Source organism: Nerophis ophidion, linkage group LG07 (assembly GCF_033978795.1).
Source record: "Nerophis ophidion isolate RoL-2023_Sa linkage group LG07, RoL_Noph_v1.0, whole genome shotgun sequence".
NCBI lineage: Eukaryota > Metazoa > Chordata > Actinopteri > Syngnathiformes > Syngnathidae > Nerophis > Nerophis ophidion.
This window is the reverse complement of record NC_084617.1, coordinates 32,005,716-32,031,880: the sequence shown is the minus strand read 5'-3', so window position 1 is coordinate 32,031,880 and position 26,165 is coordinate 32,005,716. Positions and strand designations below refer to the sequence as shown.

Genomic DNA, 26,165 nt, shown 5'->3' with positions numbered 1-26,165 from the left:
ACAAGTACACACTTGACTTACACAAGTACACACTTGACATATACAAGTACACACTCCACCTACACAACTACACATTAATAAATAAATAAATGGGTTGTACTTGTATAGCGCTTTTCTACCTTCAAGGTACTCAAAGCGCTTTGACACTACTTCCACATTTACCCATTCACACACACATTCACACACTGATGGAGGGAGCTGCCATGCAAGGCGCCAACCAGCACCCATCAGGAGCAAGGGTGAAGTGTCTTGCTCAGGACACAACGGACATGACGAGGTTGGTTGCTTCTAGGTGGGATTTGAACCAGTGACCCTCGGGTTGCGCACGGCCACTCTCCCACTGCGCCACGCCGTCCCCGAGTACATTAGACATACACAAGTACACACTTGACATTTACAAGTACACACTCCACATACACAAGTACACAATTGATATACACAAGTACCAGCTCCACATACACAAGTACACACTCCTCATACAAAAGTACACACTCCACATAGACAAGTACACACTCCACATACACAAGTACACACATGACAAAAATAAGTACACACTTGACATACAAGTACACACTCCGCATACACAAGTACACACTGCACGTACCCAAGTACACACTTGACATATACAAGTACAGACTCCACATACCCAAGTACACACTCCACATACAAAAGTACACCCTGCACATACACAAGTACACACTTGACATATACAAGTAAAGACTCCACATACCCAAGTACACACTAGACATATACAAGTACACACTCCACATACCCAAGTACACACTGGACATACACAAGTACACACTCCACATACAAAAGTACACACTTGACATACACGAGTACACACTCCACATACACAAGTACACGCCCACAATCGCCCTCTTTGCTCGGCCCGCCTTTATCATGTGACTTCCTCACTTGCTCCTTGGTGATTGGCATAGAACCTTCTATGGCGTTCCAACGGGGCGTGGTTAAAGTGGCCGGTCCTGTCATGTCTCTCCTCAGTGGTCATTGATGTATTTACTCATATTTGAAACTGGGTGTACATGATTGACATTTTAATAACCAGCACCAGGATCAAGGTAAAACTGGGACACTTTTCAAAACCAAAACACAAATTCATCTTTTTTTTGATGAATAAACACACAAAAAGTTACACATGAATACTGCAGTGTTCACACTCCGAGTTTGGCACTGTGGCTGGGATCCAGTTCTGAAAGTTGGGATCCACGTTGGCGCTGGTATTTGTATCATCACAAACCTCAATGGTTCCCATGGTGTTCCACTGCTCGGGGATTCTAGAAGACCCAGGTGAAAGGAAAACACTTATGGCGTCTAGAAGACCCAGGTGACAAGAACCCACTAATGTCTTCTAGAAGACCCAAGTGAAAGGAAGCCACTAATTGATTCTATAAGACCCAGGTGACAGGAACCCACTAATGGATTCTATAAGACCCAGATGACAGGAACCCACTAATTGCTTCTACAAGACCCAGGTGACAGGAACCCACTAATGGATTCTATAAGACCCAGGTGACAGGAACCCACTAATGGCTTCTACAAGACCCAGGTGACAGGAACCCACTAATGGCTTCTACAAAACCCATGTGACAGGAACCCACTAATGGTTTCTAGAAGGCCCAGGTGACAGGAACCCACTAATGGCTTCTAGAAGACCCAGGTAATAGGAACCCACTGATGGCTTTTAGTAAACCCAGGTGACAGGAACCCACTGATGGTTTCTAGAAGACCCAGATGACAGGAACCCATTGATGGCTTCCGAAAACCCAGGTGACAGGAACCCACTGATGGCTTCTAGAACACCCAGGTGGCAGGAACCCATTGATGGCTTTGGGAGACCCAGATGACAGGAACCCATTGATGGTTTCTAGAAAACCCAGATGACAGGAACCCATTGATGGCTTTGGAAGACCCAAGTGACAGGAACCCACTGATGGCTTCTAGAACACCCAGGTGACAGGAACCCAATGATGGCTTCTAGAACACCCTGGTGACAGGAATCCACCGATAGGTTCTAGAAGACCCAGGTGACAGGAACCCACTGATGGCTTCTGGAGACCATGTCCAGGGCAGCTTTGACCTGACAGTAGCTTTCCTCCAGGTTGTTGTTCTGGATGGTGAAGTCGAAGTAATGACCGTAAGCCGCTTGGATTTTAGCGCTCTCTTCACACGTTCTCTGCAACTCCTCATCCTGCCACCAACAAAACGTGGTTACCATTTATCACACAACACTTAATCAGCAACAAATCCACTCTTTATTTACACTTTAAACCATTTTTGACCTCGGACTTGAAACATTTGATTTGTAGTGCACAGCTTTGCCAAGCGGGGTTTGAAGCATTATACTTAGAAAGGACGTTCCTCGTGGTAACCCGCCCCCTGATTTGAGAAGAACTGCTTTAGCAGAACAAAAATAGTTGGAGTTAAACTTGCATTAAAGTACTATGAGTTGAAGCAAATATTATTTGCTTCCTGTTCTAGATCTACCGAGGAGTTTTAGATTACTTTGTCATTTCTAACCTTAATCTGCTTTCCAAAGTACCACTTGGTCCAAGTTGCACCCATTTAAACCCTGGAGGGGTCAATGAAGGTCTTCCTTGTGCCTGGTGTGCCCTAAAAGTTCAAACTGCACCCATAAAAGGCCCTGAACTGTACCAGTTAGACACATGTCAGACCTTTTGAAGCTACCAGGACTTCCAGAGTTCAGTTCTAGTTGAGGTAGGCCATTTAGGGGTGAGATGGCCTTTTTTGGGTGAATCCAAGACCTTGGACTTTCTTGAACACAAGTAGATAGATCCCAACCACTTTGAGGACAATTCTGTTGAAAAAGTGCCCCGGCTAGTCTCTGCCATGTTCCTATAGGCCAATTCGAAACATAAACCCTTAAGACCGTCCTAGGTCTACAACAAGGCCTCCATCCGGCTGGGCATGAGCACTCGGGAGGCCTCCAGGAGGCATCAGAACTATACGCCTGAGCCACCCCTGCGCTTGTCCCTGATGGACAAAGGAAACTCATCTCAGCCGCTTGTATCTGTGATATTGATCTTTCGGTCCCGACCCAAAGCCCATGAGGGTGCGGTCGTAGATAGACCGGTAAATTTAAAACTTTACCCATTGGCTTAGGTCTCACAGCGGTCCGGTCGGTACAGCAGTTGCACATAATGTGCTGCAGTCTTCCCTCACCCTTGAACAAGACTACTTCACCTTCGGCCATGTGCCAGCCAAAGATATAATCGGTGGGAAGAACGACTTGACAACCTTCCACCACTGCCTTTAGAACTGGCCCCTGGAGCAGGTACCAACTACGCAGTCTGGAAATGCCCTGACCAACTAAGAAATGGTGTTGGACGTACAAAAGCCACTATTGCTAAATGGTGATACCTGAATGACAGGGTTGCTGTGTGGGACTGTGGTACTGGACCAGAGACCAGGGTGCACCTCCTGATATGTCCCCTGCTGGAATTGCCCTGCACAGCATCAGACTTAGCAGAGTTTAATGGGAAATTACAACAATGTGTTCAGCTGAACCACATCGAGCCAAGTCTTGTAGCTGACAACAACAACCTGAGACAAGACCTCACTCCCAACCCGGACGGTGATGTTCACCTTTTTACAGCCGAGAATTATGGACTTCATAGATTTGTGCCGAGTCTCATCCCAAAATTGCATATGATGTGGTCAGGGAGTTCAGCTCTCACTGGACGGGTTCGCTGGGATGAGAATAATAACCTGCATGTCTTATTCTGTGGTTCTCGCCTAGAAAAGGCCATTTCCCAGGTCCAGGATGACATCTTGACCGAGGTGGAGGAGTTCTTTGGAGTCTTGTTCACGAGGGAGGGAAGAGTGGATTGTGAGATGGAACGGCACATTGATACAGAATCTGCAGTGATGCGGACCCCGAAAGAGCTAAATCAAATCAATCAATCAATCAATCAATCAATGTTTATTTATATAGCCCCAAATCACAAATGTTTCAAAGGACTGCACAAATCATTACGACTACAACATCCTCGGAAGAACCCACGAAAGGGCAAGGAAAACTCACACCCAGTGGGCAGGGAGAATTCACATCCGGTGGGACGCCAGTGACAATGCTGACTATGAGAAACCTTGGAGAGGACCTCAGATGTGGGCGACCCCCCCCTCCCCTCTAGGGGGGGGGGGGGGGGGGGGTTGTCCAAAGGCAAACCTCTCAATTTAGCAGTCCATCTAGGTTCCCATCCTCACCTATGGTCATGAAATTTGGGTTGTGACCTAAGAGACAAGTCAAGGGTAAGAGCGGCCGAAATGAGTTCCCTCCGTCGGGAGGCGGGTCTCTCCATAAGAGAGGGTGAGAAGCTCTGTCATCCGGGAGTAAAGTCACTGCTTCTCCACCTCGAGAGGAACCGGATGAGGTTGTCCCAGCATCTTAACCCAGATGCCTTCCCGGGGAGATCTTCAGGACACATCCGACTGGTAAAAAGATCCAGGTCACGTTGGAGAGACTACGGCATCGAGCTGGGTGAGGTTGCTGAAAGACGGAAGTCTGGGCTCCGTGCTCAGCTTCTCCGTAATCTAATTTTTCATTTGGTAATGTTGGGTATGGTACACCTTGCCAATGGCTTCACAAAACCAAAGATGAGGTCCTAAAGTCCCCAAACTTTGAGATGTACCGCTGGCTGCACAAAGCAGACTCCGGCTGTATCGTGCAGGAACATAGTATTACTCACTGAAAGAACTTTGGTCGACTCGTCCACCTCCACGCTGGGACAATTCTTAGCCTTGAGGACCTCAAAGTCTGGGGATTGAAGGAACACCACAAACGGCAAAAACTCGGACGTCCTCAGAACTTTGAGAGACTAAAACAGACAGGCAAATATTCATGAGACATGTTGTATGTATATCACAATAAACAAGTTGTACTCACCACCAGAGGTGGGTAGAGTAGCCAGAAATTGTACTCAAGTAAAAGTACTGTTACTTTAGAGATGTATTACTCAAGTAAAGGTAAGGAGTAGTCACCCAAATATTTACTTGAGTAAAAGTAAAAACTATGTTGTGAAAAAACTACTCAAGTAATGAGTAACTGATGAGTAGCCTGTTCGTTTCATGATGACTGCAACAAGTAATGCACAAAAACATAAACATAGCAATGAACAAATTCAGAGCCAGGAATATCTCTTAAGCAACTAAAACAATAATATATATTAAATAATATCTATTTCATTTTACACTGTATTGAAAAAAATTTGAAAATGAATTTTACCTTTGCAACCTCATTATACTATTGCAGGGGTCGGCAACCCCCGGCTCCGGAGCCGCATGCGGCTCTTAGATCACTCTGATGTGGCTCAGCTGCTAAATTGCCAACCCCAACGATTATTCCGGGAGGTTTACGGATTTTAGTGCCTCTCTCAGAAATCACCCGGGGATAACATTATCCAATATTCACCTGGACTTCAATACAGAGGGTGTGCAGTGATGGCAATGACTGTAACCTCTTCTACAACATGTCGTCGTACCGCTTTTACATTATGCGATCTGCGTGTCTACAGGTTACATTTATATTCACCCTCTGTTAACTCACGAAAGTGACTGCAATACATACTTAGTCAACCGACATACAGGTTACACTGAGGGTTGTAATATAAACAACTTTAACACTCTTAATAATATGCGCCACACTGTGAACCCACACCAAACAAAAATGAAAAACACATTTTGGGAGAACATCGGCATTGTAACACAACATAAACATAAAAGAACAAATACCCAGTATCCCATGCATCCCTACTCTTCCGGGCTACATTATACACTCCCGCAAGCACCAAACCCTGCCCCCCCAACCCCGCCCACCTCAAGCCTTAATAAGAACATTTCATTATTTTGTTGGTTAGTTTGAGTTTTTTTCAGTTTAGTTGTGATTTTTAGTTTATTTTATTTATTATTTTTCCGAACGTATTTTTGCAGGTATAATTCTGTAATTAATTTTTAGACTTCAATTGTGTTCGTGTAGTTGATGTAGTTCTATTTGACTGGACTTGATAAGGTAATATTGTACATATTTGCGTACCTGAGGGTGGGCGTCCAGAATGCAGATGCGCCCCGCCTCCACCACCTCGTGAATGGCGTCCATCTTGATCCCGTACAAACTGCCGTCACACTCGCCGTACTCAAGGTAGCAACCGTTCTTGATGTCGGCCTCCATCTTGTTGCGGCTGGTGAACGCGTACGTCCGACTCTCGCGCTCTTCCTTTTTGGGCTTCCTGGAAGTATCTGGATACACGCGCCATCAGATGACCACATTTGAATGGTTTGATTGACACTTCAATGCAGGAGATTAATGATGTTTACACGGGATGGTGGTTCCAAAAAGATGAGGGTCTCGGAGCAGGAGCATGTTCTTCAGGCGACGTCTTCCCACACCTTGAGCCCCGATCACCACCAGAGTTTTACGCTTGAAGGGAGGAACTTTGGCCACCTCCTCGTACAGCAAGATCTCATGGCGGTCAAAGTCTGAGGACAGACCACGTGTCACATTATTTTTATCTCACAGACCACGTGTCACATTATTTGTGTCTCACAGACCATGCGTCACATTATTTGTGTCTCACAGACCATGCGTCACATTATTTGTGTCTCACAGACCATGCGTCACATTATTTGTATCTCACAGACCATGTGTCACATTATTTGTATCTCACAGACCAAGTTTCAAATTATTTGTGTCTCACAGACCACGTTTCACATTATTTGGCTCTCACAGACCACGTGTTACATTATTTGGATCTCACAGACCACGCGTCACATAATTTGTGTCTCACAGACCACGTGTCACATTATTTGTGTCTCACAGACCACGTGTCACAATATGTGTATCCCACAGACCACGCGTCACATTATTTGTATCTCATTGATCACGTGTCACATTATTTGTATCTCAAAGACCATGTGTCACATTATTTGTGTCTCACAGACCATGCGTCACATTATTTGTATCTCACAGACCACGCGTCACATTATTTGTATCTCGCAGACCACGTGTCACAACATGTGTATCTCAGACCATGTGTCACATTATTCATATCTCACAGACCAGGCGCCACAATATTTGTATCTCACAGACCACATATCAAATTATTTGTATCTCACAGATCACATGTCACATTATTTGTATCTCAAAGACCATGTGTCACATTATTTGTGTCTCACAGACCACGTGTCACATTATTTGTTTCTCACAGATCACATGTCACATTATTTGTATCTCACAGACCACACGGCACATTATTCGTGTCTCACAGACCATGTGTCACATTATTTTTGTCTCACAGACCATGCGTCACATTATTTGTATCTCACAGACCACACGTCACATTAGTTGTATCTCAGAGACCACGTGTCACAATATGTGTATCTCAGACCACGTGTCACAATATTCATATCTCACAGACCAGGTGCCACATTCTTTGTATCTCAGACCACGTATCAAATTATTTGTGTCATACAGACCACGTGTCACATTATTTGTGTCTTACAGACCACGCGTCACATTGTTCGTGTCTCACAGACTACGCGTCACATTATTTGTGTCTCACAGACCACGTGTCACATTATTTGTATCTCACAGACCATGTGTCACAATATTTGTATCTCACAGACCATGTGTTACATTATGTGTATCTCACAGACCACATGTCACATTATTTGTCTCACAGACCACGTGTCACATTATTTGTATCTCACAGACCACGTGTCACATTATTTGTATCTCACAGACCATGTGCCACAATATTTGTATCTCACAGACCATGTGTTACATTATGTGTATCTCACAGACCACATGTCACATTATTTGTCTCACAGACCACATGTCACATTATTTGTATCTCACAGACCACGTGTTACATTATTTGTATCTCACAGACCATGTGTCACAATATTTGTATCTCACAGACCATGTGTCACATTATGTGTATCTCACAGACCACTTGTCACATTATTTGTGTCTCACAGACCACTTGTCACATTATTTGTATCTCACAGACCATGTGTCACATTATTTGTGTCTCACCGACCACGTGTCACATTATTTGTATCTCACAGACCACGCGACACATTATTTGTATTTCACAGACCACACGTCACATTATTTGTATTTTACAGACCACGCGTCACATTATTTGTATCTCACAGACAACGCGCCACATTATTTGTAATTCACAGACAACGCGTCACATTATTTGTGTGTCTATAGAAAAGTACTGCAGAAAAATAATCCAGCAAAGTAAATTAGAAAGTACTACAGAAAAGTAATGCAGAAAAGTACTGCTGAAAGTACTACAGACAGGTAATGCAGAAAAGTATCACAGAAAATCATGCAGAAAAATACTGCAGAAAGGTACTGCAGAAAAGTACTGCTGAAAGTACTGCAGAAAAATACTACAGAAAACGGGAGTAGCTTGGTTCTCCATGAATACTGTAATTTTGACAGTGTTATATATCATGTTGGGTCTTGACTTAATTAATTTTAGTGATTAGTGTTGTAAAATGTGGATTAAATCATAAGAAAATGTGTAGTGAGTTGCTTGTTTCCCTGCCAAGTGTTTGAGTCTATTTATACAATGAAGACAAAAACATGTTTGCCAGTACCTGCATTCTTTGTGGTGACGTACATCATTTTTTTCTTTCTTTTCACGCCAACACCTGTGCACAAGTTACCTGGGACAATGATCAATACCAACATGTGATCAGAGGAACATGGTGGAAGTAATGATTAATTATTATATTCCTATTGGAAGAGTGAATGATGTCATTGGTTTAACAGTGTTTACTGTTAGTGTGTACAAAATATAAAATAGTGTGTACTATTAGTGTACAAAGTATAAAATAGTGTGTACTATTACTGTAATTACAGTATTTATGATAGTGTAATTACAGTATAATGTATAATAGTGTAATTAAAGTATGATGTATAATAGTGTAATTACAATATGTATAATAGTGTAACTACAGTATGTATAATAGTGTAATTACATTATGATGTATAATAGTGTAATTACAGTATGTATACTAGTGTAATTACAGTATGATGTATAATGGTGTAATTACAGTATGATGTATAATAGTGTTATTACAGTATGATCATGATAGTGTAGTTACAGTATGTACAATATTGTAATTACAGTATGCATACTAGTGTATTACAGTATGCTGTAGAATAGTGTAATTACAGTATGATGTATCATAATAATAATTATTATACATTATATTATATAATAACTGTCCATGCATTCAAGTGATTCACAACTTTCCTTACTTTAGATTAGATCAGATTAGATTTCTTTACCTGCAGGAAGAAGCTCAATGTCTTTTTTCACAAAGGCTTTCCTTTTCTCTTCCAGCATTTGACTGGGAATCAAACCCGCGGGCCCGCCTTCCACATGCCGAGCCTGCGTGACACCCACAATATTCATCCATGACTCAACTGCCTTTTTTACTCAATGAAATACATGCGCTCACTTGTTTTTCTGAAGCTTCTACATTTGCCATTCAAAGGAATAACAAATACATTTTAATCATTATAATACTTTAATTTTTTTTCATTTCACTTGCAAACTACAGTAAATGAATGAATAAATCAGAGAATAATTCAATCCACGAGGATAATAATGTGAATACATAATAAATACATGCGAGTGCATGGAGGCCGTCTTGGTTTTAGTCAATGTGAACTTCACCTGCCACCAGTTGACATCATCCTGGTTGACGATGTGCAGAATATCTCCTGTGTGGAACTTTAACCCTGCTTCTCTGCAGGGAATCAGGTTGTCACACGCTGGATCGTAGTCATAGTGACACTTGAAGAACATCTGAACACACAACATGATTATTATTATTAATATGACTTATGTTATTGTTATGACTCATGTTATTATTATTATGACTTATGTTATTACAAATATGACTTATGTTATTATTATTATGACTTATGTTATTATTATTATGACTTCTCTGCAGGGAATCAGGTTGTAACACGCTGGATCGTTGTCATAGTGACACTTGAAGAACATTTAAACACACAACATGATTATTATTATTATGACTTATGTAATTAATCTAATGACGTATATTATTATTATTTCTTATGGTATGCCCTAGTGTGTGAATGTGAGTGTGAATGTTGTCTGTCTATCTGTGTTGGCCCTGCAATGAGGCGGCGACTTGTCCAGGATGTACCCCGTCTTCCGCCCGATTGTAGCTGAGATAGGCACCAGTGCTGTCACAGCCCGGTCTCGAACCCACAATCCATCCACAGCAAGATCCTACACTCTATCTGGCAACATGCCAGGACAGGCCCCCGCACGCTCTGAGCACTTCACGCCCACGCTTCGCTGCAGCTGCAGACTGACAGCGATCAACCAACCTGACAGCAATCAGGAGAACAGCATAAAGGCTAGTCACTCCTTGGGACCTACGCCGGAACGTCGTTAACTCTCGTATTGCCTCCTTCGATCCTCAATCACTCGCCTGGACTCGAACCTTGTTTGCTTGCCGACTCCCCTCGACCTCCAGCCTGTCCCCGGATCTTCCTTGTGCCTACTCCTCCTTGACCAGACGCAGGTTGTCATTCAACACGGATGTACAACATCCTCTTGTTTCATTCATATGGTTAACATCACACTTAATCCGGCAACCAACACTTAGAGTAGCATACACATCCCACACAATCATCAAGGGTTACAATAAACCTGGTAACCTCACGTCTTTTGTGGTGTCGTCTCCTTCCAGTCCTCATGTACATAACAGTACGTTCCGGCCAACCATGTCGGAACCAGACGATACCCACCAGTCGAGACTCACTCCCCAGGCTCGGAGTCCACGAAGCCCGGACTTGGTGGTAATGTGCTCTGTTCTTAAGACACATCAGACTCGTTTTGAGGCACTCGGGGAAAATTTACATGGGTTGTACTTGTATAGCGCTTTTCTACCTTCAAGGTACTCAAAGCGCTTTGACACTACTTCCACATTTACCCATTCACACACACATTCACACACTGATGGAGGGAGCTGCCATGCAAGGCGCTAACCAGCACCCATCAGGAGCAAGGGTGAAGTGTCTTGCTCAGGACACAACGGACGTGACGAGGTTGGTACTAGGTGGGGATTGAACCAGGGACCCTCGGGTTGCGCACGGTCACTCTCCCACTGCGCCACGCCGTCCGACACGACGCCTTCTCCAAGTTGTATAATACGTTGGACCAGTTAGACCCCAGACCGGCTCAAGACTTGGTAACAGGACAGCATGCTACACCAGCTACTAGCTCAGCTAGCGCTTTTCTTAGCCGGGAGCCCAAGATTGCTAGTCCTAGCCCTTTTGAGGGTAATTTCGAACTTTGTAGGGGTTTTTTGGTGCAGTGCGAGTTTATTTTTTTGCACCAACCCTCGCGCTGCACTACTGATGTGGCCAAAATAGCATTTATTTTTTTGCTGCTTTCCGGACCCGCTCTCAAGTGGGCTACTGCAGCTTTGGACAAGTCACTATGCCTTGGCACCGACTACTCGGCTTTTCGGTCCGAATTTTTGGCCGTTTTTGACCACCCCAAGGATGGGGGGGATGCTGCAGGACGTCTGCGCACCATCCAACAAGGAACTCTCTCGGTGGCAGCTTACACCCTCGAGTTTCGGACCATTGCGGCAGACAGCGGCTGGAATGACAAGGCACTCCAAAGTGCGTTTCGTCAGGGACTCACTGAGGAAATTAAGGATGGTCTGCTGAGAGCAATCAGGAGGACAGCATAAAGGCCAGTCACTCCTTGGGACCTGCGCCGGAACGTCGTTAACTCTCGTATTGCCTCCCTTGATCCTCGATCACTCGCCTGGACTCGGACCTTGTTTGCTTGCCGCCTGCCCTCTACCTCCTGCCTGTCCCCGGATATTCCTTGTGCCTACTCATACTTGACCAGACGCAGGTTGTCATTCAACACGCATGTACAATATCCTCTTGTTTCATTCACATGGTTAACTTCACATTTAATCCTGCAACCAACACTTAGAGTAGCATACACATCCCACACAATATCAAAGGTTACAATAAACCTGGTAACCTCAAGTCTCTCGTGGTGTCGTTTACTTCCAGTCCTCACGTACATAACAAGTGCCCCCCGTGTTCCCAAAGGGAATAAGCGGTAGGAAATGGATGGACTTATGGTATTATTATTATTATGACTTATGTTATTAATCTAATGACCTACAGTATATTATTATTATGACTCATGTTATCATTATTAGGAATTGTTATTTTTATGACTTATGTTATTATCATGACTTATGTTATGACATATGTTATTATTATGACTTTTTTAATTATTATTATTATTATTATGACTTTTTTGCAAGTAATCTGAAAAAGTGAGTTTTCCAAGCATGTTTGTGAAGTGAGTGTGAAGAACAACAAGTGGATGAGATTCATGGAATTAAACAAATCAATCATCGAGAAGCTGACGAGCTCACTTGGTGTAGCAATTGGTGGTTGCTAGTCTGCATCATACTGAAGCAGAATAAGGGAGATTGAAGTGATATCAGTGTTTGGAGTCAGACAGATCTTACACTTCTACTTCTACTGTAACATTACAGTAACCTCACTTTTTAGACAACTTGAAATAGTGTGTGCTATCAAAGTGTACAAAGTATATATACTAGGGCTGCGAATCTTTGGGTGTCTCACGATTCGATTCAATATCGATTCTTGGGGTCGCGATTTGTTTATATATCGATTTTTTCTATCCAACGCGATTCTCGATTCAAAAACGATATTTTTCCGATTCAAAACGATTCTGTATTCATTATACATAGGATTTCAGCAGGATCTACCCGAGTCTGCTGTCATGCTAGCAGAGTAGTAGATTTAAAAAAAAAAGTTTTTATAATTGTAAAGGACAATGTTTTATCAACTGATTGCAATAATGTAAATTAGCTTTAACTATTAAACGAACCAAAAATATGACTTATTTTTTCCTTCTGAAAACATTGGACAGTGTGTTGTCAAGCTTATGAGATGCAATGCGGTGTAAGCCACTCTGACACTATTGTTCTTTTATTTTTATTTTTATAAATGTCTAATGATAATATCAATGAGGGATTTTTAATCACTGCTATGCTGAAATTATAACTAATATTGATACTGTTGTTGATGATATTCATTTTTGTTTCATTACTTTTAGTTTGTTCTGTGTCGTGTTTGTGTCTCCTCAATTGCTCTGTTTATTGCAGTTCTGAGTGTTGCTGGGTCGGGTTTGGTTTTGGAATTGGATTGCATTATTATGGTATTGCTGTGTATTGGTTTGTTGGATTGATTAAAAAAAAAAAAAATTAAAAACTGAAAAAAAAATCGATTAAAAAAAATAAGAGAATCGATTCGTATTCGAATCGATTTTTTCCCACACCCCTAATATATACTGTCCACTAAAAGTGTGTAAAAAGTATATATACTATCCACTATTAGTGTGTACAAAGTATTAAATAGTGTTTATTATTAATGCGTACAAAGTAAAAAATATAGCATACTATTAGTGTGTACAAAGTACAAAATAGTATACACTATTAATGTGTACAAAGTATAACATACTGTCCGCTATTAGTGTACGAAGTATAAAACATTGTGTACTATTAGTGTACAAAGTATGAAAAAGTGTGTACTATTAGTGTGTGCAAAGTATGAAAAAGTGTGTACTATCAGTGTGTGCATAGTACTAACTTGTCCTTACCTGTTCTCATCTGCTCTTACCAGTCCTAACCTGTCCTTAGCTATACCCACCTGTCCTTCCCTGTCCTCACCTGTACTTGCCTGTCCTCAGTTGTACTCGCCTGTCTTTACCTTTCTTCACCTGCACTCACCTGTCCTTACCTGAACTTTCCTGTCCTTATTACGCCTGCACTCACCTGTCCTCATGACCTGTAATTACCTGTCCTCACCTGCTCTTACCAGTCCTCACCTGTATTTGCCTGTCCTCACCTGTACTTACAGTACCTGTCCTCACTTGTCCTCACCTGTCTTCACCTGACCTCACTTGTACTTACCTGTCTTCCACCGTCCTCACCTGTCTTCACTTGACCTCACTTGTCCTCACCGGTCTTTACCTGTCCACGCCTGCATTCACCTGTCCACATGACCTGTACTTACCTGTCCACATGACCTGTACTTACCTGTCCTCACCAGTCCTCACCTGTATTTGCCTGTTCTTACCTGTCCTGACCTGTGTTCACCTGACCTAACCTGTCTACACCTGAACTCACTTGTCCTCACCTGTCTTCATCTGACCTCACTTGTCCTCACCTGTCTTCACCTGACCTCACCTGCACTCACCAGTCCTCACCTGTCCGTGAATGTCCCTCACAATAACAAAGTGCCTTTAAGAGAACTTGAATGTAAAACACAGTAGTATACACAACATATACCCGATGGTAGTATTACTGTAGTACACATAGTTACTATGTCATGTAAAATACTGAATAGTAACTGACGCCTGCCTGCTGTGATGAAGGCACCAGGTGAGACAATCTTACCTGTCTTGGGGGATTAGTTTCATGGTAGCTTGGGAGGATTTTTAGAACCACAGCTTGACTGGCAGCTTGCAGTTCTTCCTGCAGGACTCGAGGATCCTGTCCCACGTCTCTGCCGTTCACCTGACAGGAAAATAATATTTACATCCATCAATATGAAATATGAAAGGTCATTTATGGACTGTTACCCACGACTATTACCCACAACGTTACTACCGACCGTTACTACCGACTGTTACTCACAACCGTTACTACTAACCTGTTACTACCGACCGTTACTCATGACTGTTACTCACGACCATTACTCATGACTGTTACTTACGACAGTTACTCATGGCAGTTACTACTGACTGTTACTCACGGCCGTTGCTACCGACTGTTACTCACGACTGTTACTCAAGCCCGATACCCAAGATTGTTACTCACTGCGTTACTGCTGGCCGTTACTCGCGACGTTACTCACAAATGTTACTATCGGTCATTGGTCACAACCGTTACTCACAATGTAACTACCGCCCGTTACCTGTGACCGTTACCCACGACTGTTACTACCGACTGTTACTTACAATGTTACTTGTGCCCGTTACCACCAACCGTTACTCACAACCATTACCCGCGACCGTTACTACCGGCCGTAACTACCGAATGATACTACTGACAGTGACTCACCACCGTTACCCGCAACTGTTACTATCAATCAATACTACAGGCCGTTACTACCGACTGTGACTCACCACAGTTACTACCGACCGTTACTCACAACCAACCGTTACTCACGACCATTACTCACCGCCGTTACTCGCAACCGTTACTCGCAACCGTTACCCGCAACCGTTACCCGCAACCGTTACCCGCAACCGTTACCCGCAACTGTTCCTCACGGCCGTTGCTCACGACTGTTACTCGGAGTTGTGGGTCACAACGTGACCCACAATTGTTACTCACCAGCGTTACTCACCAGTTACTCACGACGTAACCCACAATTGTTACCCACCCCAATACTCACGACCCTTACTCACGACCGTTACTCACAACTGTGAATGTTGACGAATGCCAACAATATCTTGGTATTGATAAAATGCTAACAATATATTGGTATTGATACAATGCTAACACTGTATTGGTATTGATAAAATGCTAACAATATATTGATATTGATCAAATGCTAAAACTATATTGGTATTGATCAAATGCTAACAATATATTGATTTTGATCAAATGATAACACTGTATTGGTATTGATCAAATGCTAGTTAGGATTGATTGGAAAAGAAAACCTAACTCACTTCTTTGATGACATCACCAACACGCAGCAGACCTTGCTGGTCGATCATTCCGCCATGCAGGATTCGTGCTATCACTAACTCGCCATGTTCCACCTTGAAGGTTACACCCTGTAATCAATAATAACTTCATTTTCACCTTCAATGTTCACCCTGAAAACATAACTCAGTAAAAACTACAACAACTAATAATAACAATGCTATATTACTACTGCAAGGACTAAAAAATATATATAACGATACTTTCATAATAGTAATACTACTACGCTTATTACTACTACTAGTAGTATTACTACAACTACTACAATATTACTAGACATTTGGTGGAGGAAATAGAAGTAATTGTGGCATTCTAAAGTATGTACTTTGACTCATTTCACTTCCAACCTCTGTAAGGCAATAACTTGTCCTTTCTGTGCCTCCTAAACAATAAAAGACTGCTAGCAGGAGGCGGCCAACAATGCAGAAAATGAAGATTCATCTACTCTGCCTATAAAGCTCTGGTCGTACGTCCAAGTACTCACCAGGTTTTCTCCTGCCACTTTGCGTATGCCCACCATGCGCACAGCATCAGGCGGCGGCTGGAACTTGCTGAAGACTTGGTCGCGATGGCGCTCGTTGCTCATGAAGTCGCAGGGACTTGGAGGTTGGCTGCCGTCTTCTTTGGACGCCACTGAATCGTGAGTTTCTAGTAATGACTGACATACAACTTTTCATCAGTCAACTTTTCTTTTCAAAACTAAACACCTGCAGCAGTTAGCATGCGTTACCAATAGAAGCTACTTCAATATTTCATACATATGTCACGATGATGCGGTCTAGAAACAATTATGCTTCATGGCAAAGAATTGAAAACATTCTATATTTTTATGAGATGGCTAACCTTGAAAATGTGCAGAAAGTAGTACTCAACTAGTAGCATCAACTAATAATATGAACTAATATTATCAACTAGTATCATCAAGTAGTAACATCAACTTGTAGCATTGACTAGTATTATAAACTAGTATTATCAACTAATATCATCAACTAGTATCATCGGTTAGTATCATTGTCTAGTATTATCGACTAGTATCATTGACTATTATCATTAACTAGTATCATCAACTTTTATCATTGACTTGTATTGTAGACTAGTATCATCAATGTGTATTATCGACTAGTATCATAAACTTGTATTATCAACTAGTATCATCAACTCGCACCATCGACTAGTATTATCATCTACATATGAGTTAGGAAATTGTGTTAGGTGTAAATATAAACTACAAACCCCGTTTCCATAGGAGTTGGGAAATTGTGTTGGATGTAAATGTAAATGTAATACAATGATTTGCAAATTAATATCAACTCATATTCAGTTGAATATGCTACAAAGACAACATATTTGATGTTCAAACTGATAAACATTTTTTCTTGTGCAAATAATCATTAACTTTAGAATTTGATGCCAGCAACATGTAACAAAGAAGTTGGGAAAGGTGGCAATAAATACTGATAAAGTTTAGGAATGCTCATCAAACACTTATGAATACACACCTGGACGTGCGGTTGTGTGCGGAAGGATGAATACACACCTGGACGTGAGGTTGTGTCAGCAAGTGAGAGAGTTCAGCAGCAGCGTCACAACAATGTGTGAAAGGATCCAAATCACTCAGGATCTCCTGCAGCAGCTCCATGTTGTTCTTCCTCACTGGGGACAGATGCAGCTGCTCAGGGTCCTCTTCTTCCTCCTGACACACACGCACGCATGCACGCACGCACGCACGCACGCACACACACACGCACACACGTGTGATAAATAACAGGTTTATTTAGAACACATTTAAAATCAATTTGAAGTTCAAGAATGTTGAAACTTGTCAAAGTTTAAATCATAAGAAACTAGGGTCCATGATGATGATGATGAAGATGATGATGGTGGTGCATAATTGATGATTATGAAGATGGCCAAGATGATGATGATGTTGATGATGAAGATGGTAAAAGATGATGAAGATGATGTTTTTGACGCTGAAGAAGATTAGGATGCAGATTATGATGATGATGTTGAAGATGATGATCAAAATGATGATAAAAAGAAGATGAAGATGAAAATGAAGTTGATGATGCAGATGAAGGTGATGACAATGAGGATGTTGATGAAGAAGATGATGATGTTGTTGATGATAGTGCTGATTATGATGATGAAGATGATGATGCAGATTATGATGATGAAGATGATGAAGTCAATTACAAAATAGAAGATGATGACAATGATGAAAATGAAGAACAGTAAGGTGAGTAACAATGAAATATGTAACTGTGTAACAGTAAAGTGTGTAACAGTATGTAACAGTGTGTAACAGTCAGGTGTGTAACAGCAAGGTGTGTAATAATATGTAACAGTGCGTAACAGTAAAGTATGTAGCAATATGTAACAGTAAGGTGTGTAACAATGTGTAAGTGTGTAACAGTCAAGTGTGTAACAATATGTAGCAGTCAGGTGTGTAATAATACATAACAGTCTGCAATAGTCAAGTGTGTAACAGTAAGGTGTGTAACAATATGTAACTGTGTGTAACATTAAAGTGTGTAATAATCAAGGGTGATGGGTCAAATGCAGATAATAATTTCGCCACATCTAGGGTGTGTGAGACAATCATTGGTACTTTAACTTTAACATGTAACAGTGTGTAACAGTCAAGTGTAGAACAATATGTAACAGTAAAGTATGTTACAATATGTAACAGAAAAGTGTGTAAACAAATATAACATTGTGTGTAACAATATGTAAAAGTGTGTAACAGTAAAATATGTAAGAATATGTAACAGTCAAGTGTATAACAAAATGTAACAGTAAAGTATGTCAAAATATGCAACAGTAAAGTGTGTAACAAATGTAACAGTCAAGTGTGTAACAATATGTGACAGTGTGTAACAGTAAAGTGTGTTAACTATATGTAACAGTCAAGTGTACAACAATATGTAACAGTAAGGTGTGTTACAATGTGTAACAGTAAAGTGAGTAGCAATATGTAACAGTGTGCAACAGTCAAGTGTATAACAATCAGTGTTGGGACTAATGTAATACAAAATAACACCGTTATTTTCGGCGGTAAAGAGTAGTCTAACATGTTATTTTTTATATTCAGTAACTCAATTACCGTTACTACATGATGCTTTAAAGCGTGATATTACAATATTATTTTATGTAGTATCGGCTAGAAACTGAGAAGATCTGAGTGTGTTTTATTGGAGAGTTGCGGTGTTGTACTTCTGATTCTTCCTCCGTCACAAGAGGTGCGCCTCGCGATATGTGTGCCTGTGTGGGGCGGGGAGGCGGGGTGTCTGTGTTTACTAACAATACATCATTGCGGAGCCGAAGCCGAGTTCCTTAACATGGAAATATTCTCACAACTTTCCCTTAGTGGAGGACAAAGAAAAGAACATTTTAGTTTATTGTAAGTTGCGTCTTGGATCAAAGATCCCATCTACTGCCAAAAACAGCAATTCAAATCTGCTGAAACAGCTACAAAAGCAACATGCTTCGACGAAGCTAGCAAAGAGAGACACACTAGGGGGACTGCTAGCAAGGACAACATTGATAGAGCCATTGCAGCGTATGTGTTAGAACACATGCATGCTATTTCTACAATGGAGTCACCCGCTTTCACGCAGCTAAATAGCATGATAGCGGGCGTCAAACAGCAAATGGCACGAAAACATTTTTCAAGTTCCTGGACACAGTGGACAGGGAGTACATAAACATGGAAAGAAAGCTAAAAAAGACTGAAGGTACAAACAATTGTACACACACTCTGTCAATTCTCTTATATAATCTTTTATTCTAGACTTCTAGAGTTTGATTATCACAGCACTCTAAATGTATAAACTATAAAGTTCACAAACATAAAGAGGGATCCTAGTGGGCCAGGCCAATCTTTCCTTTAAACTACAACTGGGGAAATGCGTAGAGTGTTCTGGGCTTCAGTACAGTCTTGATCTCCTGAAAACATTCTTTTATTTCACAATTCCTTGAGAGAAAAAAATGCCTGGTTAGGCGTGTGTATAGCAGTATGTGTGCTGTATATAGTGACATGAAATATAATCATATCATGTGTGCCTTCCTTGGGTGAAGCCAGGTTTACAGCTATGTTGTGACATGTTTTTATTATGTGGTTTGTTACTTATGTATGTTAAGTTGCAGCTATTTAAAATAGTTTTGTCAATTTGTTCCGGCCCAAAATAAAATTGCCCTTTGAAACAAATGGTCTTCTTTGTGTGTTGTATGTAGACCACATTGCTTAGCAGAGTTCAGTGATGCAAATGCATGTCAAGTTGATCAACAGATTGGATTATTCTCCAGTGCAATAACAGTACTGAAACGAAGGTTAAAAGGGCATTAATGGGAGCCTTAAAAAAAAAAAAAAAAAGTTACTTTTCACAGTAATGCATTATTTTTTGGTGTAAGTAACTGAGTTACTTTTGAAATAAAATAACTAGTAACTGTAACTACTTTTTTGGTTTTTAGTAACTAACCCAACACTGAAAACAATATGTAACAGTAAAGTGTGTAACAATATGTAACAGTACAGTGTGTAACAATATGTAACAGTCAAGTGTGTAACTGGTGTGCAGGCGTGTAGCACACCTGAGGACTCTCCATGATGCCCTTCAGGTATATGAGATCCAGGTCATTGGCAGTTGTTGAACTTACAGTATTTTCACTCATTACTTCCAAGATACTGTAAAGACATGATATCAACATTTAGTCGGCGATACAGGAAAATAAGGTGATATTATCCGTTTCAACTTCTGCCCATATATTAAAAATATGATATGATATTTGATGTGTAAAAAGTACATTTCATGAATAAAAACGACACAGTAAGAACAGAAATTTAAATAACTCAATGAAAAGTACTCATGAAAAAATAAATAAATAAATAAATTTAAAAAAATATATATATATACCCCTGCGACCCCGAAAGGGAATAAGCGGTAGAAAATGGATGGATGGATGGATGGATATATATACATATATATATTTATATATATTTATACATATATATATTTTTTTCTTTTCTTTGTTTAATATTTTTCATTGAGCTCTTTAAGTTTCTGTTCTTATTGTGTTTATATATATATATATGTATATATATATATATATATATATACACTATATATATATATATATATATATATATATATATATATATATATATATATATATATATATATATATATATATATATATAATAACAACACAATAAGAACAGAAACTTGTAGAGCTCAATGAAAATACTCAACAAAGAAAAAATAATATATATGTATATATATATACATATATATATATATATATATATAAACCTTATAAAATTCAAAGTTCAGACTCATGTTCGGCAAGCTAATAATAATAATAACTGCTATAGCAGCCGCAACATTAATGCTGCCACAACGACGACTCTTGCTGACCTACTGCCATCGGTAATGGCACCATTCCCAAAGTATGTGGGCTCTATTGATAACCTCACTAACAACTTTAACAACGCCCTGCGCGAAACCATTGATAGTATAGCACCGCTGAAGTTAAAAAAGGCTCCAAAAAGGCGTACGCCATGGTTTACTGAAGAAACTAGAGCTCAGAAATTATTATGTAGAAAGCTGGAACGCAAATGGCGCACGACTAAACTTGAGGGGCACCATCAAGCATGGAGTGATAGTTTAATAACTTATAAACGCATGCTTACCTTAGCTAAAACTAATTATTACTCAAATCTCATCCGCATAAATAAAAACGATCCAAAATTTTTGTTTAGTACAGTAGCATCGCTAACCCAACAAGGGACTCCTTCCAGTAGCTCCACCCATTCGGCAGATGACTTTATGAAGTTCTTTAATAAGAAAATTGAACTTATTAAAAAGGAGATTAAAGACAATGCGTCCCAGCTACAACTGGGTTATAGTAACACAGATACGACTGTATATACGGCGGATACTGCAAATATCCAAAATAGTTTCTCTCGTTTTGATGAAATAACATTAGAAGAATTGTTACAACGTGTAAATGGAATAAAACATACAACATGTTTACTTGACCCACTTCATGGGAAACTTATCAAGGAGCTTTTTGTATTATTAGGTCCATCAGTGCTAAATATTATAAACGTATCACTTTCCTCGGGCACTGTTCCCCTAACATTCAAAAAAGTGGTTATTCATCCTCTCCTTAAAAGACCTAACCTCGATCCTGACCTCATGGTAAACTACCGACCGGTGTCTCACCTTCCCTTTTTTTCGAAAATCCTCGAAAAAATTGTTGCAGAGCAGCTAAATGAACACTTAGCGTTTAACAATCTATGTGAAACCTTTCAATCCGGTTTCAGGGCAAATCACTCGACTGAGACAGCCCTTGCAAAATTGACTAATGATCTATTGCTAACGGTGGACTCTGATGCGTCATCTGTTGCTGCTCCTCGATCTTAACGCTGCTTTCGATACCGTCGATCATAATATTTTATTAGAGCGTATCAAAACACGAATTGGTATGTCAGACTCAGCCCTGTCTTGGTTTAACTCTTATCTTACTGATAGGATGCAGTGTGTCTCCCATAACAATGTGACCTCGGACTATGTTAAGGTAACGTGTGGAGTACCCCAGGGTTCGGTCCTTGGCCCTGTACTCTTCAGCATCTACATGCTGCCGCTGGGTGACGTCATACGCAAATACGGTATTAGCTTTCACTGCTATGCTGATGACTACACGTTGGACTGTAGTCAGTTGGAAGCGTGTCTTAATGAAATTAAACAATGGATGTCCGCTAACTTTTTACAACTTAACGCCAAAAAAACGGAAATGCTGATTATCGGTCCTGCTAGACACCGACCTCTATTTAATAATACAACTTTAACATTTGACAACCAAATAATAAAACAAGGTGACTCGGTAAAAAATCTGGGTATTATCTTCGACCCAACTCTCTCCTTTGAGTTACACATTAAAAGCGTTACTAAAACGGCCTTCTTTCATCTCCGTAATATCGCTAAAATTCGCTCCATTTTGTCCACTAAAGACGCCGAGATCATTATCCATGCGTTTGTTACGTCTCGTCTCGATTACTTTAACGTATTATTTTCGGGTCTTCCCATGTCTAGCATTAAAAGATTACAGTTGGTACAAAATGCGGCTGCTAGACTTTTGACAAGAACAAGAAAATGTCATCATATTACGCCTGTACTGGCTGACCTGCACTGGCTTCCTGTGCACTTAAGATGTGACTTTAAGGTTTTACTACTTACGTATAAAATACTACACGGTCTAGCTCCAGCCTATCTTGCCGATTGTATTGTACCATATGTCCCGGCAAGAAATCTGCGTTCAAAAGACTCCGGCTTATTAGTGATTCCTAAAGCCCAAAAAAAGTCTGCGGGCTATAGAGCGTTTTCCTTTCGGGCTCCAGTACTCTGGAATGCCCTCCCGGTAACAGTTCGAGATGCTACCTCAGTAGAAGCATTTATGTCTCACCTTAAAACTCATCTGTATACTCTAGCCTTTAAATAGACCTCATTTTTAGACCAGTTGATCTGCCGCTTCTTTTCTTTCTCCTATGTCCCCCCCTCCCTTGTGGAGGGGGTCCGGTCCGATGACCATGGATGAAGTACTGGCTGTCCAGAGTCGAGACCCAGGATGGACCGCTCGTTGGGACCCAGGATGGACCGCTCGCCTGTGTATCGGTTGGGGACATCTCTACGCTGCTGATCCGCCTCCGCTTGAGATGGTCTCCTGTGGACGGGACTCTCGCTGCTGTCTTGGATCCGCTTGAACTGAACTCTCGCGGCTGTGTTGGAGCCACTATGGATTGAACTTTCACAGTATCATGTTAGACCCGCTCGACATCCATTGCTTTCGGTCCCCTAGAGGGGGGGGGTTGCCCACATCTGAGGTCCTCTCCAAGGTTTCTCATAGTCAGCATTGTCACTGGCGTCCCACTGGATGTGGGTGTGAGTTTTCCTTGCCCTTTTGTGGGTTCTTCCGAGGATGTTGTAGTCGTAATGATTTGTGCAGTCCTTTGAGACATTTGTGATTTGGGGCTATATAAATAAACATTGATTGATTGATTGATTGATATATATATATATATATATATAACACGATTATATATATATATATATATATTATGTTACGGCTGCAACTAACGATTAATTTTTAATTTCATAATTCATTAATCTGTCGATTATTACTTCGATTAATCAATTAATAATCGGATAAAAGAGACAAACTACATTTCTATCCCTTCCAGTACTTTATTTAAAAAAAACATGGCACCATGTCCTTTCGACTTGCCAAATAAAACATAGCAAGTGTAACAAAACATTTTTGTTTTTTTTATAAAGTGCACCATTGTCATGCATGTCATGTCACTTTAAGAGTGATTCTTCCACACCCAACCCTTCCTAAAAAGACTTGTATAATGAGTACCCTTTTTTGGCTTGCTGCAAAACCAATCCTGTGTCTTGGTGAGAGTCAGTGTACCACAATATATATACATATATATATATACACAAACATACGTATACATATATATGTATGTATATATATATATATATATATATATATATATATACACACATACAAATATATATATATATATATATATATATATATATATATATATATATATATATATATATACGCACACTGCACTTGTTGTATTACTTGAATTATATTTTAAATTGTAAACAGAGTGTCTACAATGTGTAAATATAATCGCATATAATATACATGCAACTTTAATTACATTAGACATTAGTAACACATGTTACTAATATAAAATGTATACACAATAATATATTTCAAATTTAAATAATGGATTATTAAAACATAATGACAATACATAATTTAAAAATGTAAAAAAAATAATTTAAAGTGTGTCCAGACTTTTTATGATGTGTACGTACACATGAATCATTTGAGTTAGTATGTTAAATGAAACCAATTAAAGTACTTTGTGGTAGGGAATGAAACAATTTAACCTTCATGATTATATTTCATCAATATACTGACCTGAAAAATGGTTGAGTCATCTTAAATTGCATGTTATTTCATATTATTGCATATTATTTCACATTGCACAAATTACAGTGAGCAGCGTTCATGTTGTGAAAAATGTCGACATGAGTTATATCTGATATGCTTCATATCCAGTATGGTTGATATATTTATATAAATAAATGATAAATGGGTCGTACTTGTATAGCGCTTTTCTACCTATATATGTCTTTTATACATTATCTATATATGTCGTTTATATATTATCTGTATATGTATTTTATATATTATCTATATATTTATTTTATATATTATCTATACATGTCTTTTATATATCATCTATATATGACCTTTTTATATTATCTATACACGTATTGTATATATAATCCATATATGTGTTTCATATATTATCTGTATATGTCTTTCTTATAATATCAATATAAGTATTGCATACATCATTTTTATGTGTAATTTATATATTATCTATTTATGCATTGTATATATTAGCTATAAATGTATTTCGTCCCACTGAGTGTGTGACAATCGTTGGTACTTTAAAACTTTAAATGTTATATATTATCTATATATGTATTTTATACATTATATATGTATTTTATAAATGATCTATATATGTATTGTATATATTATCTATATATGCCTTTTATATATTATCTATAAATATATTTTATATATTATCTATATGTGTATTTTATATATTATCTATATATGTATTTTATATATAATCTATATATCTTTTATATATTATCTATATATGCCTTGTGTATATTATCTTTATATGTATTGTATCTATATATATCTAAATATATATGTATTTTATATATTATCTATATATGTCATTTATATATTATCTATATATGTATTTTATATTTTATCTATATATGTCTTTAATATATTATCCTTATATGTCTTTTAATTATTATCTATATATGTCGTTTGTCCAGCAAAAATCCGCCTGCACACCAAGCGGACATCAAACAAAGAACACACAAATACCGAGCTAATGTTGACAATAATGTACATTGTAATAAGTTTAAATATGCTTCTTCATGAAACAAGCAAGAGAGAAAAATAGAATATAATACCTGCTATTGAGAGAAAAATAGAATATAATACCTGATATTGATGATATTTATGGTCGGGATGCTCCGTTAATAACACGATGAGACGAGATCAACACAATCGATAATCTCGCGAGATCATAGTTCGCCTCCTTCTCTCCCGCCTCTTCTTCTTCTTCTTCTTCTTCGTCTTCAGGTTCGTGTTGTTTT

General features: G+C 39.6%; 1 protein-coding gene across 1 annotated transcript; it reads right to left on the bottom strand.

The window, feature by feature from the left end:
* Positions 1-1,041: 1,041 nt before the first annotated feature.
* On the bottom strand, positions 1,042-26,118 carry LOC133555677 (MAGUK p55 subfamily member 2-like). The gene is made up of 13 exons (XM_061905007.1): positions 26,011-26,118; positions 20,479-20,572; positions 17,423-17,578; positions 16,370-16,543; positions 15,849-15,956; positions 14,566-14,685; positions 9,741-9,872; positions 9,350-9,452; positions 8,653-8,721; positions 6,355-6,516; positions 6,074-6,276; positions 4,731-4,859; positions 1,042-2,212 (listed from the first exon to the last, which is right to left on the bottom strand). Exons 2-13 carry the CDS (start codon positions 20,557-20,559, stop codon positions 2,036-2,038), a joined length of 1,614 nt encoding a protein of 537 aa, XP_061760991.1. The 5' UTR covers positions 20,560-20,572; positions 26,011-26,118; the 3' UTR covers positions 1,042-2,035.
* Between the last annotated feature and the right edge of the window lie 47 nt (positions 26,119-26,165).

What these genes read in the sequence shown, in the direction of transcription:
- LOC133555677 (XM_061905007.1), bottom strand. Translation starts at nt 20,559, where the DNA reads ATGAGTGAAAATACTGTAAGTTCAACAACTGCCAATGACCTGGATCTC. An exon ending in AAACTAATCCCCCAAGACAG is followed by an intron (nt 9,873 to 14,565) that starts GTAAGATTGTCT and finishes TTGTGTGTTCAG; the next exon opens with ATGTTCTTCAAGTGTCACTA. An exon ending in TTCTGGACGCCCACCCTCAG is followed by an intron (nt 4,860 to 6,073) that starts GTACGCAAATAT and finishes TGTCTGTTTTAG; the next exon opens with TCTCTCAAAGTTCTGAGGAC.